Below are 18,138 nucleotides of genomic sequence, written 5' to 3'. Positions count from 1 at the left end.
TCCTGAGGCCGGTTCCAGTCAGTGTTCCGGGGGGTTGGGGGGAGGGTAAGTAGACATGCGAGTGGCCTCAGATGTGATGTGCATTCATTTTTTGCTTTGAAATGTTTGTTTGTGGCGTTTAACCAGATGTTAGCTGCCTAGAAATATATTGCACTTTGAGTGGTCATATAAATTGAATGAATGAATGAAGATACATAAATCGTAAATCAGCCACATCGTTTTTTTAAAATGATAACCTCCTAACCTGTCTTCATTGCCTTGGGGAAAAGGAGTCCAGGATTTAAAAAGAAAAATATTGGGACCCTAATATTCTGTAATTTGGTGCTCAGACCATAGAACGGAGAGTGATTTGAAAAAACTAAGTAAAAGATAAGAATCAGACACATTAAGTGATCACCTAATAAAATTGTCTCTTCATAGTTTTTTTGACCAACATTTACCAACCTGATCCCTAAACAGGCATGGAAGATACTGTTCCTAACAATTTGATAAGGTCTTCTCAAAGGAATGCTACATCTTTTAGTCAGGGCCTATCCAATTTGTTACCGACCAAGCTGCAAACGGGCCACTGGCTTGGATGAGTCATCCAAGTTCTACTTGCTGCCATCATGAAGCTACCCATTCTTCCCCTTCCCCTCATGGATTTGTTTTTTTCCCCCTGTGGCTTCCAGACCATTTGAGTAAAGAACACCAATAATTTCAACCTTTATTTTTTCTGTTGTTGGAAAGGTTGAGGGTTACAGGATGAAATGGATGCTTTTAGCATTGCCAACTGTCCTAAGGTGGGCTAAAAAAATTGGCCATGCACATTCCAATAACAGCATGATGCCACCAGGCATGAACCATGACTACTGGAAGTTTTTTAAAAAAATAAAAACAAAAAACCCTGCTGCTCTGGTGGCAAGAAAATTGATAATCTCTGTACTAGAAGTTGCAAGTTACTTAACATCTATCCTGTTCTTACAAACCTTAGCAAATAGCAAAATCTGCATGGGTCAGTGTGTGTGGCTGATAGGCTGTGTTTGAATTGGTTGGTCACAATTTTGCAATCTTTCATTATCCTAGTACAGTAACTAAAAGCTCCAACAACCTCCCATTAAATGGCTGTTCTCCATCCTACCATAAAGAAGTGAAATGACCAATGTTTGGGAGATGAAGGAGGAAATAAATATGTAGTAGATGTGAGCAGCTGATGTGAATATTTATGATTTTACAGCGGCAATCCCTTCAGTGAGAACCTTGAATGCTTATGATGTCACTTCAACCACGATGCGTGTGCGGTGGGAACCTGTCAAAGGAGCTACTGGCTATGTGTTGTTATATGACCCAGTCAATGCCACAATACCAGCAACTGAAAAAGAGGTAACAACTAGTTTGAGAGAGAGAGAGAGAGAGAGAGAGAGAGAGAGAGAGAGAGAGAGAAGGAAGGAAGACACTTAGATTTGCTTCCATAAACCCAAACAGCGAGACGTATTTTGGCTTACAGTATAAAATCAAATGCGTCAGCAGGCGTACAGCATGGCAAAAGTCAGGAAATTGTAAATGCTTTCTAAGAAAACATTTTTAAATTCATTTACCTGAACATTTTGTTTTTTGTTTTTTGTTTTGAAGTTTTGCCTCTTTCCTTTATTTTTTTATTTACTTTTTCCTAGATGCGGGTTGGAGCGTCGGTGAATGATGTACAGCTGGTTGATTTGATTCCAAATACTGAGTATACTTTAACGGTTCATTCAACTGTTGGCGACCTCATTAGTGATCCACTCACTACTCAGGAAGTCACATGTAGGAATAATGCCAATTTTTAAATATTTTGTCTGTTGCCTTAGTAATGTGATTTATGAGATCCTGTAGGAGGAGAGCTGTTTTAGTCCATGGTAGCCAAAAACCAAAGGCATTCATGAAAGCTTACGCCTGTTAAGAAAACTTGTTAGTCTGAAAAAATGCTACCAAATTCCTTTTCATTTATATCTGTATACCTATAACCTGTCTACTCCATATTTCTGGAAAACCAAATGTTGACAAAAAGGTATTAGATTTCAGTTGTCCCATGGAGTTGGTTGTCAGTAATACAACTAAAAAGAGGTTCATTGAATTATAACATCTACTATATTGGAATGTTTAAGTACCATGAATTCCAGAGAAAAGGTAGGGCTCTAAACATGTAGGGAGAAAGGGGTAGTATAGTTGCTACCAGTTGTAAGCAGTTACAAGTGTACTAGTGTCCCTTTGTTCTGGTAGGATTGCACTTCCCAGATACTCCAGCCAGCGTGGTTCATTATTTGGTAACTTGAACACTTTCTAAGGGTTAGGTAACTTTTCTTGAAAAAAAATACTGACATATGAAGTATTTTGAAAGCATCAAGGTTTGGCTTGAATCTTAATCACCAGAATTCCTTTTCCAGGGACAGCTGGGTTTTATATAGGTATTTTTCATGGATAGCACAGTTTTTGGGAAATGTTTTCCCCAGAAAATTGAAAGTGAATTGCAAGAGGGACCTTATTATACATAACCTCACCTACTTGAATGGTGACAGTAGGGAAGAAATATCTGTATACACCTTAAAAAATACTATCTTCAAAACTTTGTCTTCATCTGCAGTTCTGTGCAACAGTTTCTTAAATTAAATTAATAATAATTTATTAATGATGTATTATTAATTTAATAATGAAATTAAGTTAAGATAGGTTGGCCACATGTTCATTTGTTTATTTATTTATAGGAATGATATTTATGAACTTGGGCAATACTATGTTTATTTTTCAGTACCTTTAAGCGGAGCAAAACGCTTGAGGCTGAGAGATGTCACTCACAACAACATGAGAGTCAATTGGGATCAAGCTCCAGGCAAAGTTCATAATTATATAGTGAAATATAAAGCAGCTGAAGAAGATGATGTAAAAGAGGTAAATCTGTTTGTGAAAATAGCTTAAATAAAATATTAAAGCAGGATCATCTTATAAGTATTGTTAAAAAATAAATAGGAGCCAAAGTCCATGATCTGTAATGTTAAGATCAAACAATTTTAGTTTCTTTGGCTTTAATGATACTGTGGTTATACTGTATGATGAGCAGGCTGTTATTATTACAAGCAAAAGGGAGGTCTTAATGGATGGTACATGAACCTGCATAGCAAAAAAATAAAATTTAAAAAATTTAAAAAAGGGAGCATTAGCATAAAAGCAAAAGTAGGCTGTATTAAAAAAAGCATTTGTTTTGATCCTGATTCAGTCATTAAGAAAACAATGTAATATAAACTGGGAGGAAAAAAAGAGAACACAGTGAAAACTTGATTTGCCACAGCTTGATGCAATGGAAATGGGGTTGTAATGCAACAATTCATATTCTGCTGTGATTTATGGTATTCACATAATATCATGATGAAAATGATGTAATTTTTCTCATTTGCATAATGACATCATCACACATGGAAATACATTCTGAGGCATCTCTTTGGAGCTGCCTGAGTTAACTCAGGATTTGAATGAATGTGATGCTCACGCCAGATATCAGAACACCAGTTTGAACAGCTACAAACACCAGACTACCATTGCACTTCTCAAACAGATTGAATAAAGAAAGTGCCATATATTTTTAAGTTGTTTGTTGGAAAAGTATAGAATTTTGTTCTTTTGGTGTTTGAAAAAAATCCCAGACAATATATCCAGTTTAACATGTTTTGGTGTAGCTGGTTTGAAAATAAACATATTATTGCATAGTTATATCCAGGGGTATTTTTTTAATATATTAGACATAGCTGTTGTGAACTTTCTACTGCATAGGAAAAATAAGTGTCAGGAAAGAAATCTGACTTCTTTATTTATGCAGGTGAAAGTGGATCCATCTCAAACCAGCACAGTTCTTCCTGATCTCTTTTCAAAAACACTCTACAATGTAGAACTTATTACAGAATATGATGAAGGGCTGTCTGTGCCGGTAGCAGCAGAAGCCACCACTCGTAAGTCTACACTGTTGCTTAATGTGCTTTTTTAGATTCTCATGCAAGTGTGTGGCTTGAAATGTGGTTTTTTAAATGGTAATTCTGAAAATAGGTTAGGATACTGTAGCTTTATTTGCTGAAACAGATTGCTAGAGTTGTGTGTTGCATTTGTGTAACTTTGTGTATGAGTATCAGTGCTTTGATGATATTTCTGTCAAGAGGCTGGGACATTGGGTTTGGATTTCTGTCATTTTTTCTAATGTTTCAGTCAAGCGGATCAAGATTCTGGTAGCATATTAGTCATCATTATAGGCAGAAGAGGTTCAGTAATCAGAGAAAATAAAAAGGATATGAACAATATAAATAACAGTGCCTATCTCTACAGCATCCCTAGTTAGCACTAAAATCGGCAGCAGCCAGCATGTTGCCGGAATTCATAGGTATTGTATAAGGTCAATGAGCCCATTGAATCAGGCAATGTCTATCAGATGGACACAGCTTTCAGAATGGCACTGCATGGCCAAGTGTGTCTCTGGCTCAGTTTCTCTTTGGTTGATTGATGGGATTTTACAAAGAAGAGCTTGAAGCCATTAATCTTTAAGAAGGAACATTCTTTCATTTGTCAGTTCATATCAATGGTCATTCAAATGGAAGACTCATAGAGCAATAGCAAATGCACATAACATTTTACCAATTATTCATGATATGATAGTTGGGGATTTTATATAGGACTCAGGAAGAATAGGGGAAAAAGTAAATAGGCAAGCTACGCAACATCAGGAAAGCAAGAATACAAATCATGAAAGATCATAAATGTCAGAAATCCAAAGTATACAAAGGCTAGTAAACAGAGCAGTGGAAAGCCCATGATCATAGATTGTCCTCAGTACATGCAGAGCAATGTCTTGCAAAACATCTCAACACAGTTCATTAGAGTATCATTGTTTCTAGGCTCATATGTTGCTTGGCTGATGTGTTTATCAAGAACGAATCTACTTGAGATGCAGTATATCCAGATAGCAACACAAAAATCATAACGGGCTGTGAAGCAGCTATAGCCTTTCAAAAGCCACGGCTCCATAAAGCTCACTCACAAGTGAAGCGCATCATTAACGGATCTTTGCAGGCCTAATAACTGTCCATGACCACCCACAGACAGGACCTTTTTTGTATGGTTCAGCTGTTTTTTGGGGGTTTTTTTGGCTGCATATGGGTTTGCAACATACATACATACATACATACATATTTTTTTTCCTTCCATATTTAGTGGAATATATATATATATATATATTCCACAAAAGGAATTGTCATTCTTTTGCTTTTGTTTTGTACAATCTGGCTGCCACATCTATCAACCCACTGATCGCTAGGGTTAACTGGCAGATTTGGCTGATTAGGCAAATGCCCCCCTCCTCCTATGAAGTTGTATGCTCCAAACCATAAGAAGCATGATATTTCAGTGTACTTTAGTTTTACACCACTATAAGACAGAGCTTTCGGTATGTCTGCTTATGTTGAAATTACACTTCTCCATTAGTAACTGCTGATTACAAGTCATTTTCAAGGGTAGCCCCAGGTAGAACATGTTGCTGTGGTTAATATATATGTATATATTCTCTCAATATATTTAATGAAAGTTGGGTAGCATAGGTACCTTGGGTGGTGTTTGGGAAGTGTCTGAGGCCATATTGGTGCTTCTTGTCACCACATGGGAACCCTGGCTACAGAGCTTGTGAAGTCAGAGCTCTTTAGTGCCCCAGTCTCTTTGGGCTGAGCATTTGTTTCCACAGCTGTTGCCAAGATGATGTGTAGTGGGTGGGTTGGGAAACTCATAAAATGATGAAAGCCATTGACAATTGGGGTATGTAGTTTCTGTGGAGATTTTTTTTTTTTTTTGATCAGCTGAATTAATGTGTAGATGATTTCTATGTGGCTGGACTATGAAAAGGGTTTTTTTTGGTAAAATTTAAGGTTATAATCCAACAGACAATGTAAGTTCCGTTACATTCACTAGCCCCTTTTCCGAAGAGTCATATGTAGATTGAACATCTGGTTAAAAAATGTAAAATTATCTTTAACCACTGAAATGCAGCCTCTTTGGCTTTATTGATACTGGACAGCCTTGTTGCCACCCCTACCAAAAAGCTTGAAGATCTGTGATCATCAGCAGTATGTGTGGCATGACATTTCAATTTTCTTTGGTTAGAAAAGATACATACTTTGAAAAATTAGGCTTCCTTCATAGCTTTACATGAACAGCGTTGCAACTGTGTTATCAGTCCACCATGTTCTAATACGTTTCTTTTAAGTCATAATATTGCCAAGGTTAAACAATATAAGAGCATCCCTGTTGGATCATGGTAGTTTTCTACAACAGTCATGCAGATGACTCTGGGAGTCCCATAAACAGAAGGCTGCCTTCTAGTTTATTACCCCAATAAGACCATGTCTTTCATTAAACTCTACAACAACTGAATCACTTCTGCAATCCCTAATTAACTTTTTCGTCTCTAAAAATATTGAAAGAGTATTAGAGTTTTGAAACTTGACTTGTTGAGTCTTGCCAGCATTCATGGGCCTAACCTTGCCATGTGTAAATACTAGCCATAGCAACATTTGATATATGTGAAGCTTTAGAGAAAGCGAAGATTGTTCTAAGTGTGGAAACTATTGTGTGTGTTCCCATGTGGCTGCACTCAAAACAAAAATCTCTTACATAGTAAATTTCTGTATCTAGTGATTTACTATATATGCATGGGCTTTTTCTCTCTCTTTTTTCCATTTTACAGTACCTGTACCAGCACCACTCAATTTGAGAATAGATCAAGTAACCCCAACTAGTTTCAGAGGTACTTGGGACCATGGAGCACCTGATGTGGCTCTCTATAGAGTAATGTGGGGGCCTTATGGTCAACCCGAAAAACTGGAGGTAGGAATTTCTGGATTCTCAAAAAGGAGTAAATTCAAAAGGTGTGGAACTGTTAGTCCAGTGATTATTTGAAACCTAAGCAATTACATTTATTCACAATTAAAATCTGAGGTGCAATTACCAATATGTCTGTGTGCCCTTGGTAACTACTGTATAAGGCTTCCTCCCAAACCTGATTTTAAAAGTAATTTAATTGAAAAATAAACAAATGGGAACCTGTTGTGCTACAAATAAAGCATCAGCCTCCAGCCTCATATTTATCTGCAAGACTTCTCTGGGCCCCACACAGACATTCTTAGAAAATTAAAATAATGGATGGGTGCCCAGGGCTTTGTTTGCTACCTGCCTTGAAAAAGAGCAAATATGAGCTGGAGTAATAGAGAGCATCCTGAGGCCTAGGGGGGATGATTGGGAGCAATCTCACCAGTTTGTCTTCTGGTAGGCGGATGTATTGTGATGTCTACTCCCATCATGGCAATAATTTTATAAATAGGCAGTCTCCATTGCAATCATTTTTGAGAGCACTGCCAACATGTTTTCAAAATTTTAGAAGTGCCCATCAGCCCAAAAGGATTGACCCTGCATTACACTCTGAAAGATAAATAAATGTTTGTCAGAATGATGGAGAATGTATTTATACAGTAGCTGTAGAATATCAGGAAACTTGCTTTTTTTCTCTTTTCTCCAATATGTGAGGCTGCAAGAATAGAATCCTGTTTTCTGGGCAGTGGTGGCCCTCCTTGAATCTCTCTTTGACCAACAATCTGCAATTTAGGGTCTGTCAGGGAAACCCAGTGTTCCCTATTTCCTCCTTCCGGATGATAGCATTGTTCATATATTGGTAAAGGCCACTGCTGGTTGGCTTGGTGGCATCTGTTTATTAAAGATGATGATTTATTTTTTGGAGCAGCCCCTTCTCTCTGCATATAATTGGGAATTGATGGTACATCTTTTGATGTTAAATGGATTGGTAGATGTAAAACTATATATATATATATATATATATATATATATATATATATATGTGTGTGTGTGTGTGTGTGTGTGTGTGTGAGAGAGAGAGAGAGAGACAGACAGACAGACAGACAGACAGACAGACAGACAGACAGACTCTGGGCAGCTTACAAAGATTAAAGCACCGAAAACCCACCACGTATAACCCCTGGCACCCAAGGATAAACAATAACCTCACTCACTGAAAAACTCATCAGTAACAACAAAGCTCACCTGATCCAAATGCCTGGAGAAACAACCAGGTCTTCAGTGCCTTGAGAAAAGCTAATGGTTGTATATCTTATATGATATATTTACCCTATTAAAAATGTTTGGTGCTTGTATATAGCCTCTTCTATTTTTTTCTTCTTCTTCTTTTTCCCATAACATTTGAAGACAATTCTAAATGGTGAAGAAAATACTCTACTTTTTGAAAATCTTACACCAGACACATTGTATGACATCTCAGTTACTGGAATTTATCCTGATGAATCAGAGAGTGATGAATTGATTGGCAGTGAACGTACATGTAAGTAGTTTTGAAATATCTTAATAAATTAATAATTTGGGATGAGTAAAGGTCACACGTTTCATACCTACTCAATCTCTTTTGTATTTTTCTTTATAGTGCCCATTGTGCCTATAACAACACCAGGTAAGTGCTTGACTTCATGAATAGCATGTTGCATATCAGGCAATAGTAGAAAAGGATAGGAAAGATAGCAAATAGATATCCTTGGAAACCACAAACAGGACCAATTCAGATTACAGAGAAGCTGTATATGAATATGATTAAAATATATATAGGACTTCCAAATTCCCTTCAGTCATTTACCTTATATACCAATGAGCATCTGGAGCCTTCACTGAATTTTAGCATAATTTTAGAGGGCATAAGGAGAAGCCAAAATGTTATGGTGCAAGCACTGAATACTGTGATTGCAACATAAATCTCTCATGCTATGAATCCTGAATAGTATGCATCATGGATCTTGTCCAAAGCTTTTGATCTTGACTTTTTCTTATCATTTGTTATATTTTATGAATGGGAAATAATATATGTATATCCTAACTTTCTTCAGGCACTCAGGTGAAGTTCTTTTCACCTGCAGCACATTTTATCTCTGTAGGAAGTATATGAAATATGTTAGAGTAAAAGTTAGTTGCTGGCCTATAGTCATATAGTTGGTAAGTTGCATGTCTCTCATTTTTTGGTTCCCCAGTACAGTATGGCACAGTAGAATTTCATAAAGATTAGTTGGTATACATTGGTGAAGATAAAAAGGAGATTGAGACAGTCATAAATCTATGTTGCCTTTAGCATGCTGGAAACATAGTGACTTGAGTAACTTTGTGGGCAGTGTTTCTCAGCCTTGGCAGTTTGAAAATGTATGGACTTCAGCTCCTAGAATTTCCCAGCCAGCATGCTGAGAAACGCTGTTTGTGGGAATTAAAAATTATAAACCCTTGTCAGGTATAGGATGTAGTAGTTTCTGTAGCAAAACAATTTATTGTTTACATTATACTGACTTTGTATCCAAGTTGGATCAGTTGATGTGCAATTCCTGTTACATAAGCAGTTGACTTGGAGACACTTTCTGCATAAGTGTTATTTGGTTATACTGTATATGTGTTTAGGATCAAGATGCCAACAATCTACAATGTAGCTGTTTAGCATATATGTATATTGCTATGGGGGCAAATACAGAAAGTTCTGCAAACCAGCATGCGTACTTGTGTAGTTTATTAGTTTACCTTTCAAACTGGAATTCCCCTCGCTTCCTTCTAAAAAATAAAAAGGTGCTTCATAGAGAACTTCCTATGGATATAGGTCTGTCTTTAAAAGAAGCAGAAATTCTGTGAACAAATAAATAGTTTTGTGCAATGGGTTTTATTCCAACTGGTTATGTTTAAGAATGTACAGTTTCCACATTACATTTTCCTTTGGTTCTCGTTATGTAATAACAACATTATATACTATATTATACTGCACAACTCTGAATTTGAATGCATTTTTATCATTCATAGTAAACCCCAATAAGATACATTATTATTTAAATTCTAAATTTTAAAGTTATGTTTAATTTAAAATTATTTTTCTCAGTCATGAGCACATAGTTTTCACATCATAGTATAGAATGACCGTACTGCACATTTATTTTTTACAAGATTCTGCTCAGCAACTGTTTTAATAATTTCATACCAGTACCAAAGAGTGGCCCACGGAATCTCCAGGTATATAATGCAACATCCAATAGCTTGACTGTCAAGTGGGATCCTGCCATTGGACGGGTGCAACGCTACAAGATCACTTACCGACCTGCCACGGGTGATGGTCCTGAACTTTCGGTAATTAATTCTCTGGGGGGAAAGCATTCACTGTCAAACAAAACCTGTTTTGTTTATTTTTAAAATAATAATAAAGAGAAAAAAGGTCTGTTCAGTGTGTTAGACTGTTATAAATTTTAGCATTCTGCATAATCAGTTCAAATGACTTGACTTCCTACATCACAAGGAGGAAATATTGACTATCAGATAAAACATCTCAGTGTAGAATTTTACTTGAGAGAGAGGAAAAAACATGTTACAAGATAACATTTCTGGGTATGCTTCAAACAATGCAAGTTTTCTAAGATACACCAAGCTCTCCACAGAGAAGAACACATATAGCTGTATGTTGATTGTGAAGTGTCACAACCGGATACAGTTAATTTTGCTGCATGTCCTCACAATTGGATTTTGCTGGAATTTCATGTCATATTATCTGTCCTGTTGTCCATAATAAAAGATGAACAAAGGCCCTGGGATCCATGAGTCAGTTACGAACTGCGATGATGAAAAAAAAATGGCAAGCGTGTGTCATGATATCACGATGGGTTGTGACATTGGATACATGTACATAAGTCACAGGCTTTGCACTATGATATCATAATGTACATTCGTCACTTGCCTCCCCTTCCCCCTGCACTTGCCTATGCCGGGGAGCTATAGGTAATAGCTTTTAATTCATCAGCCACGTGGACATCCTCATATTTACATTTTTCAGCTGATAGGCAGAAATAAAAAAATGTTTATTTTTAAAAATGCATGGAATGTCTAATGTCTTATCATTCTTGTGCCTGACAAATAACCAGGTAAATTAAAAATCCACCTAGCATATAAGTCATAAAATGTTCAATGAAATAGTTGCAGTACATTGTATGGTTCTGAGCTACAAACCTGAAACCTGAGTCTGTAGTACTGTACGTACAATACATACTTCTTTTCAGACTGAACTCTGTTTAGTTTGTTGCCTTGCTGTTTTTCATGTCATTCCATTGTATTCAAGTCCACAGTAGGAGGGAGGCAGAATAGCATTGTGCTCCAGAAGCTGCGGCCCGACACCCCTTACCGCGTTACAGTTTCTTCGATTTACCCAGATGGGGAAGGAGGACAAATAACAGGAAGGGGCAAAACGAGTAAGTGAAACCATCCTGAGCATTTTTTTACCATTGAAACAGAGTCACAAAAGAGATGTGTTAAATGACTGGGGAAGTTGGCAGGTTTTGCTGTTCCATTGTCATATGACCCTCAGCCATTTTTTTAAAAAATTGCCGCATTATCAACTTCTAAAAAACCCCCAAAAACTTAAATGTAGAATATGTTTTGAGCCAGTATTTAATACCCATAGATTTTCTTTATGTAATTTTCATTCCTTTATATGCATGTGTGTTTGAGAGAGAGAGAGAGAGAGAGAGAGGAGAGAGAGAGAATGACTTAAATTTACTTTTTCTAGAAGATTATTTTATTGAATAACAATACAACATTGAATGACAAATGTACAATTCTTACAGAGTTATTGTCTAGCATCCAGCATTCTTTTCCCAAGATAGGGCTTCTGTTCCCTGGGCCCAAAACAGCTTGAAATGGTGTTTTATTTCACTTCGGAGCACTGACAAATAACAAAAAGCTGGATGGCTCCACCACACTAGTGCACGGCCTTTTTGTGAACCTTTCTCCTTTCCCCTTTCTGTCCATTGCAATTCAGTTGTTTCAACACTCTGGGCTTCGTCTCTCTAGCGCTGGAATGCAGTTTAAAAAAATCCTCAAATATATGTGGTCAGCAAGCTATTACCCTACCAAAAAAGGCTGCTTCAGCCATAAAAATAAAATCTACTTAATTTCATTGTTTGAAAAGCAAGCCCCTTTGTGTTGACATTCTAAAGCTTGGCACTTTAGGGTCATCTCCGACATTCACTGTGCTTAATACACATATATAAAAGCCATGAACTCTAAATGTGTGATTCCTCTTCCCCCCATTTATTCCTTAAAAGTGTGCTATTCATTAATTATTTCACAAGTGCCTGGATGTTTGACATTTGACTTCAGTGAGAGGGAAACACATTTCAGACTTAAATCTGAAATGAGTTTTATTAGGAGAAATTACTCTTCATTTATATCTATAGAGTTAGCAACTGGTAGTGAAGAGGATAGGTACAACTAACCCTATGAGAGCAATAGTTTAATAACCATTGTACTGTTGATGGTAGGGAAGCATCTTTATTAGTTTGGTTTTTATTTTGTCTTTCTTTTATAAAGGTATTTTTTTCTGAACAGCCATGTAGTGAGGTAGGTTAGTCTGAAAGGTTACCATCATTCCACCTCTTCATTTTGCCAGTGGAGAACAGCTCCCCCCCCCATTGAGGTTAATGGCTTCAGGAACATGAGAGCTTAGTTATACCATGAGTAGCACAGCTGGATGGCTATTGAGTAGTGAAGTTTCTCAGCCCTCCTTAAACCTCAATTAGCAGCAGCAGCAAAGCAACAGCAGAGAGTTATATTCCAGGAAACAGCATTTTTGAGCAGGTTGTCAGATTTCCTTTAGATTAGAAGGTAACAACTTCTAATTAAAAATGAACAACTAAAGTGGACATGACAGTGATTCAAGTGTCAGTTTTATGCTACCTTTCATAACTAGGACACTTTATTTATTTGTTATATCAATTTATGTAGCCACCCCTCTCACAATTGCAACATGCTTCACATTTAATGTATATCACTTGAATTTATATTAATGCATATATGTCTTTAATATTTCTGTCTTCCTTGTACTTTTAAATCACTTCAGAACCTCTCAATACTGTAAGGAATCTTAGAGTTTATGATCAAACCACTAGCACATTAAACGTCCGATGGGATCATGCTGAAGGGAATCCTCGTCAATACAAGGTGTATTATGTACCTGTGGCAGGAGGTGCAGAGGAAATGGTAATTGCTTTGTATACATATTTTCATATCTGTTCAGTTTCTGTGCACATGTCTGGAGGCTCTTCAAAATGATGTTACACTTAATTTGGGGACCCTGCATATGAAACACTCACCATTGGTGACAAAGTCCCCTGGGGATTTTAGTTTTGGATAAAATAATAGAACTTTGGTGAACATGAAGGTCACCTTTTACAGTATACAGGGAAAGTAGTTTAAGAACACCATGAAATTATTTTTTATTATTTTATTATGAAGCAAATTTATATAGCCGCCCATTTCACCAAAAGTGACTCTGAGTGACGTTCAACAATCAGATAAGAAACAAACATAAAAACAACATGAAAAATATAAAAAACACATGAAAAATATCATAAAAACCAAGAAACAAACCATAGGGAAAGGAGTATTAAAATGGCCCCTCAGCAATGGAGTCATCTAAGCAAGTCTCCGGTTGTCAACTGCCAATTACATGTTGTCTTTACCCTGTTTTAAACTTTGATAGGTAACTTTCCCTGGGAATACAAATTATGCTGTTCTAAGGAATCTACAGCCTGACACACAATACAAAGTAACCGTCGTTCCTGTTTACTCAGAAGGTGATGGAGGCCGAATGTCTGATACGGGGAAAACATGTAAGTAAAACTACATTCCCCCTTTCATCAAATGTTGATGAAATGTTGGGACTTTGGGGCATAATTAAGTGTAGAATTAAGTGAATGTAACGTGCTGATTCCAATGGGTTTAAGCTTATTGGACTTCATTATGGTATTGTACAAATCATTGAGATCAGTTAGTAAGGCATTTTTGTAGATATTAGCCTGGTTCCCATATAACCCTAAGCCTGAAGGTGGCTTGTTTTGGGATTAGCTCCATGGCAAAACACATTTAAAACCAGTTTGTTAATGAATCTAGCTTGTTTTGATGAAGGACTATTCTTAAGACTGAGCTCTGAACTATGATTTATTCCTGGTTAGTTTTTGTACTTTGTACAAAATCTGGGTATGGCAGAAGAAATACAGGGGATCAGAATTGGAACTGGCAAAAAGTAATAATTAATTTGCTTGGTTGCAAGGCTGATTTTGGCTTATTTAATGAAACAGTTAAAACAAATCCTGGCTTCACATTATATGCAAATGCAGGCATTGGTTTAAGGTATGGTTGGCACTACCAGAAACATATGAAAAAGTATTTTTGGGTTCTCCCTTCCAGAGCTGATCCTCTTCAGTGATACCAAAATTAGTCCAGTGAAACCTACTTTTAATAGACTGGTAGGGATGGGGGTGGGAAGGAGTGTTGGGTATTCCCCAGAGTCCAGTAAATTGAAGAGTAAGTCATTTTGGTGACACAAGTGACATTATTTGTGGAATGACATCATTGTGCAAATGATGCATATTGCATAGTTTGCTGTATTTGCATAATATCTTATGACACAGATATCATTTGCATAATAACATCATTATATAAATGACATACATTGCAATAGATATAGTTAAATCTTCTGTTTATACTTTGCTCTCTCAAACTTTGGCCTTGAAGCCACCATTTTTAACTCACATTCTGCTGATACCAGAATCTACAATTAAGGAATTTTTTTTTTCTAAAAAAATGCAAATTGGTTTTATATTATTCATGATTCAGTGATGAGGGGGACACCAAGAAGCGTCCAAGTTTACAACCCAACAACAAACAGCCTTAACGTCCAGTGGGAATCTGCACCAGGTCCAGTGCAGCAGTACAAAATTGTCTATAATCCACTAGCTGGCACAAAACCATCAGAATCTGTAAGTAATTTAAGATAATTATTTCCACAGTGATCTCTGGGTGATGAAAAACAAGTAATGCATCCTATTCCACTGTAAATGTCTGAATGTTCTGAATGCCATATATATTTTTTCCAGTTATTTTAAACAATTTCAGTTCAGATAAAATTAGAGAAGGTTGTTAATACAAGGCCAGGACTATTTGTTAGAGACTATTGCATTACTAAAAGAAAAGAAAAAAGAAAAAGCAGGTTTGTTTTTCAGGTTTGTTGAAATTTGAGAGAAAAGTTAACCGATTTATAATGGAAAACAAATTAATTTGGCCACATTACAGTTCACTCAGAAGATTATTTGGTTAAGTCACAAGCTGAAAAGTACATTGACTGTAATATATAGTTTACTGCACACTTGGCCAGAAGTAACTTCCTCTCATGAATTGGCCTGTAAAGATTACATTGTTGTGTATTGAACATTTGTGTGTGTGTGTGTGTGTGTGTAAACATATATGAAGAATAAAATGAAAAAGAAAGAAAAGATAAAAAGATAAAATATATAATATATACTAAAACAGTTTTTGAACATTAAACCTTGGAAATATGAATTAATATTTATTAAGTTTGCCGTTATATCAGGAGTTGTAGAGAGGTAGAGAGATATTTCCTTTTATAACAACTCTGGCCAAAGGATTAGAATACCACATTTTAATCCATTTAATAAAAAAGGAAAGAAATCCATAATTAGGCCAGAACTTGCTTGAAAAATGTACATTTTACTATAACCAAAGCTTTTTCCATATCTATTGAGACAACCACTGGCATTTTCAGTTTTTCTGAATATATATCTAAAATATCCAAAGTAATCTAATATTATCCAAGACTTGTCACTCCTTTATGCAACCAGATTTCACAGGATGGACAACTGCTTAAATGTTTGTACATACATTTGTATCACATACAAGCTCACTCTAAAAACATTAGTATAGACATTCTTACTATTCAGGGACAACTTCATAATTTATAGCAGTCTTGTACTAGGTTGTGAAGAAATGCTTCTGTGCTTAGAAATGTAATGGTTAAGGTGTTGGACTGGATATCAAGTTAAGGCTCACCCTCCATCATGGAAGCTCACTTGGTGACTTCCAATTTTAGATTTTTCTGAGCTTTCAGTTCTTTACTTTGTTGATTTACGGTCAGAGATAAAAAATCCTCACAGTGCATGTGGGGAGGGGAGAACAAGTTATAGGAAAAAGATAATAGTAATCTAAAACCTCACCATGTGTAGATAGATCAACAGATGGACAGATATAAAAGAAGTCTGGCCAAACATTCTAACAGCAACTTTCTGACACTTCTAGAGATTTCACAGTTTGGTGGGATATACGCAGAAATATAACCCCCATGTCAAGTGGTCCAAAGTGAGTGTTGAGGCAGTTTATCAGCTGTTAACTTCTCCTGAAGAGTCACTATTTAAGCAGTTTATTGGGCTGGTGAAGGATATCCATGAAGCAAGTATTAAATGCTTGCCATCAGTTACAGACAAAATTTCAGTATTGCTTTCTTCCTAGGTTATTGTACCAAGCAACACACGCAATGTTTTACTGGAGCGTCTGACTCCTGACACTCCATATTCAATAAATGTCGTTGCTCTGTATGCTGATGGAGAAGGAGATCCAACTACAGGACAGGGAAGAACATGTAAGCAGAAAACATGCATGTTATTGCTAAACTCTAATTGATGACTGTGAATTTCTCCTTCCTAGCTATCTCTGCAAATATTTTTCAGTTCTTATATTCAGCACTGGGCCTTAGTTGAGGATAGTTTCTCTTGTTTCAGGTGATCAGAAGTATTGAATTAATGCATATGAGGGATGTTTTGCATAGGGAACTTTGCTGTATTTAGTCCAATATTTTGCCTCTGGATACAAGTTTAAAGTGTACTCTTTGAACACTTAAATGTTTCACATTAAAATATCCAGAGGAATTAAAGGCAATTTTGTATTAAGGACTAAACTACCTCACTCAAATTCATACTCTCCATGACTTTAACTATAACTGTATACATTAGTATGAAAATCCAGAATTTGGTAAATGTTCATACACAAATAGATGATCAGAAATATAGAGATACCCTGGTGAATACTGATAGCTACTTGTATGTGATATCAGCCTGCAGTTCATTGTAACTGAAAGTGACATTCATGATTTCAACTTGAGTTATCAATAGTGACATATTCAGATTGACATTGCCCTTTGGTACAAATTTACAAAGTGTTTCCTGCAGTTAAAATATACAACTTTAAGTATTGGGATTTTATATTAGATAATATCAAGAGAGGGCCATGTGCATCCCCAAGGATGGGTTTGTGAGGAGGAATTTTGGTGGTTTAAAAGAGAGGACTCCTACTTTTGAGACTCACAAGGATGATATGTTCCAAACTTTGCACAGTGGATGCTTGGGATGTATAGATGTTGGAGGAATTAAGGCCTGCTGGTGGTAGAGGTCCTGCAGTTGGAGGACAAGAAAGGGGACAGAGAGGAGAAAGGTTGAGCTTGTAGAAGAAACAAGATGCAAGTCACACTGATGGAGGAAGGGCTTTTGGAGGAAAGAAAGAAATTAGAGAAATGCAATGAGAGACTCCACTTACCATCAAACGAGATGAAAGTGCAATGTCAGAAAGCACAATTCTACCTGCATTTAGTCATTAAAGAGGAAATAATTATTTATGTAGTATACAGGTAGACATGTCAGACTCACTGTCACTGGCTCTATCACTGGGCATTTTATTTTCAATTAATGGAAAATAAATAATGTCAGCTATTTTCCATGAAATTTATTTTATGGACATCCCACTAGCTGTTGCGTTGGTCATTCCACTGTGGGCTTTGCTCTTATTTAACTTGTAAAAATTGAATAAACATGGAATAAGTTTATAATTCTCACTTGACCAGTTTTAATTTTTCTTTTGCTAAATGCAATTATTTTAGTTGAATTATTTTAACTATAGTTTCTGAAGCCATGGACAGTTATGTATTAAACATTCACCTGGATCATGAAGCCAAATAGTTTTAACCTTGAAGATGTTTTAGGAGGATGTAGCAAATCAGAAATGTTCACAATTTTAAACTTAGAAAGGATCATCAGCTTGGATTACATAAAATAAATCTTATTAATTCAATCACTTTGGAAAATTCTATGATTGATTGATTACATTTAGCAGTGGCTGTTTTCTACCATGTTAAAGCAGTGAAGTTAAGAAAAGTAATTTTAGCTG

At 36.3% G+C, this 18,138-nt stretch overlaps 1 protein-coding gene across 7 annotated transcripts in view; it reads left to right on the top strand.

The window, feature by feature from the left end:
• The window catches only part of COL12A1 (collagen type XII alpha 1 chain), a 145,920-nt gene that overhangs the window by 79,316 nt on the left and 48,466 nt on the right, over positions 1 to 18,138 (top strand). For all 7 annotated transcript variants that reach the window (XM_007426960.3, XM_007426961.3, XM_007426962.3 and 4 more), the window contains 13 exons: positions 1,217 to 1,362; positions 1,653 to 1,782; positions 2,765 to 2,904; positions 3,827 to 3,956; positions 6,728 to 6,867; positions 8,257 to 8,389; positions 8,489 to 8,515; positions 10,067 to 10,209; positions 11,189 to 11,318; positions 12,968 to 13,107; positions 13,610 to 13,739; positions 14,746 to 14,888; positions 16,432 to 16,561. In XM_007426960.3, coding sequence (XP_007427022.2) covers positions 1,217 to 1,362; positions 1,653 to 1,782; positions 2,765 to 2,904; positions 3,827 to 3,956; positions 6,728 to 6,867; positions 8,257 to 8,389; positions 8,489 to 8,515; positions 10,067 to 10,209; positions 11,189 to 11,318; positions 12,968 to 13,107; positions 13,610 to 13,739; positions 14,746 to 14,888; positions 16,432 to 16,561 — 1,662 coding nt within the window. The remainder of the gene's footprint in view (positions 1 to 1,216; positions 1,363 to 1,652; positions 1,783 to 2,764; positions 2,905 to 3,826; positions 3,957 to 6,727; positions 6,868 to 8,256; positions 8,390 to 8,488; positions 8,516 to 10,066; positions 10,210 to 11,188; positions 11,319 to 12,967; positions 13,108 to 13,609; positions 13,740 to 14,745; positions 14,889 to 16,431; positions 16,562 to 18,138) is intronic.

This window comes from Python bivittatus, unplaced genomic scaffold (assembly GCF_059951505.1).
Source record: "Python bivittatus isolate LINGU-HERP-01145 unplaced genomic scaffold, Pbiv_v1 ctg000020_np1212, whole genome shotgun sequence".
NCBI lineage: Eukaryota > Metazoa > Chordata > Lepidosauria > Squamata > Pythonidae > Python > Python bivittatus.
This window is presented reverse-complemented; position numbering and strand designations above follow the sequence as displayed.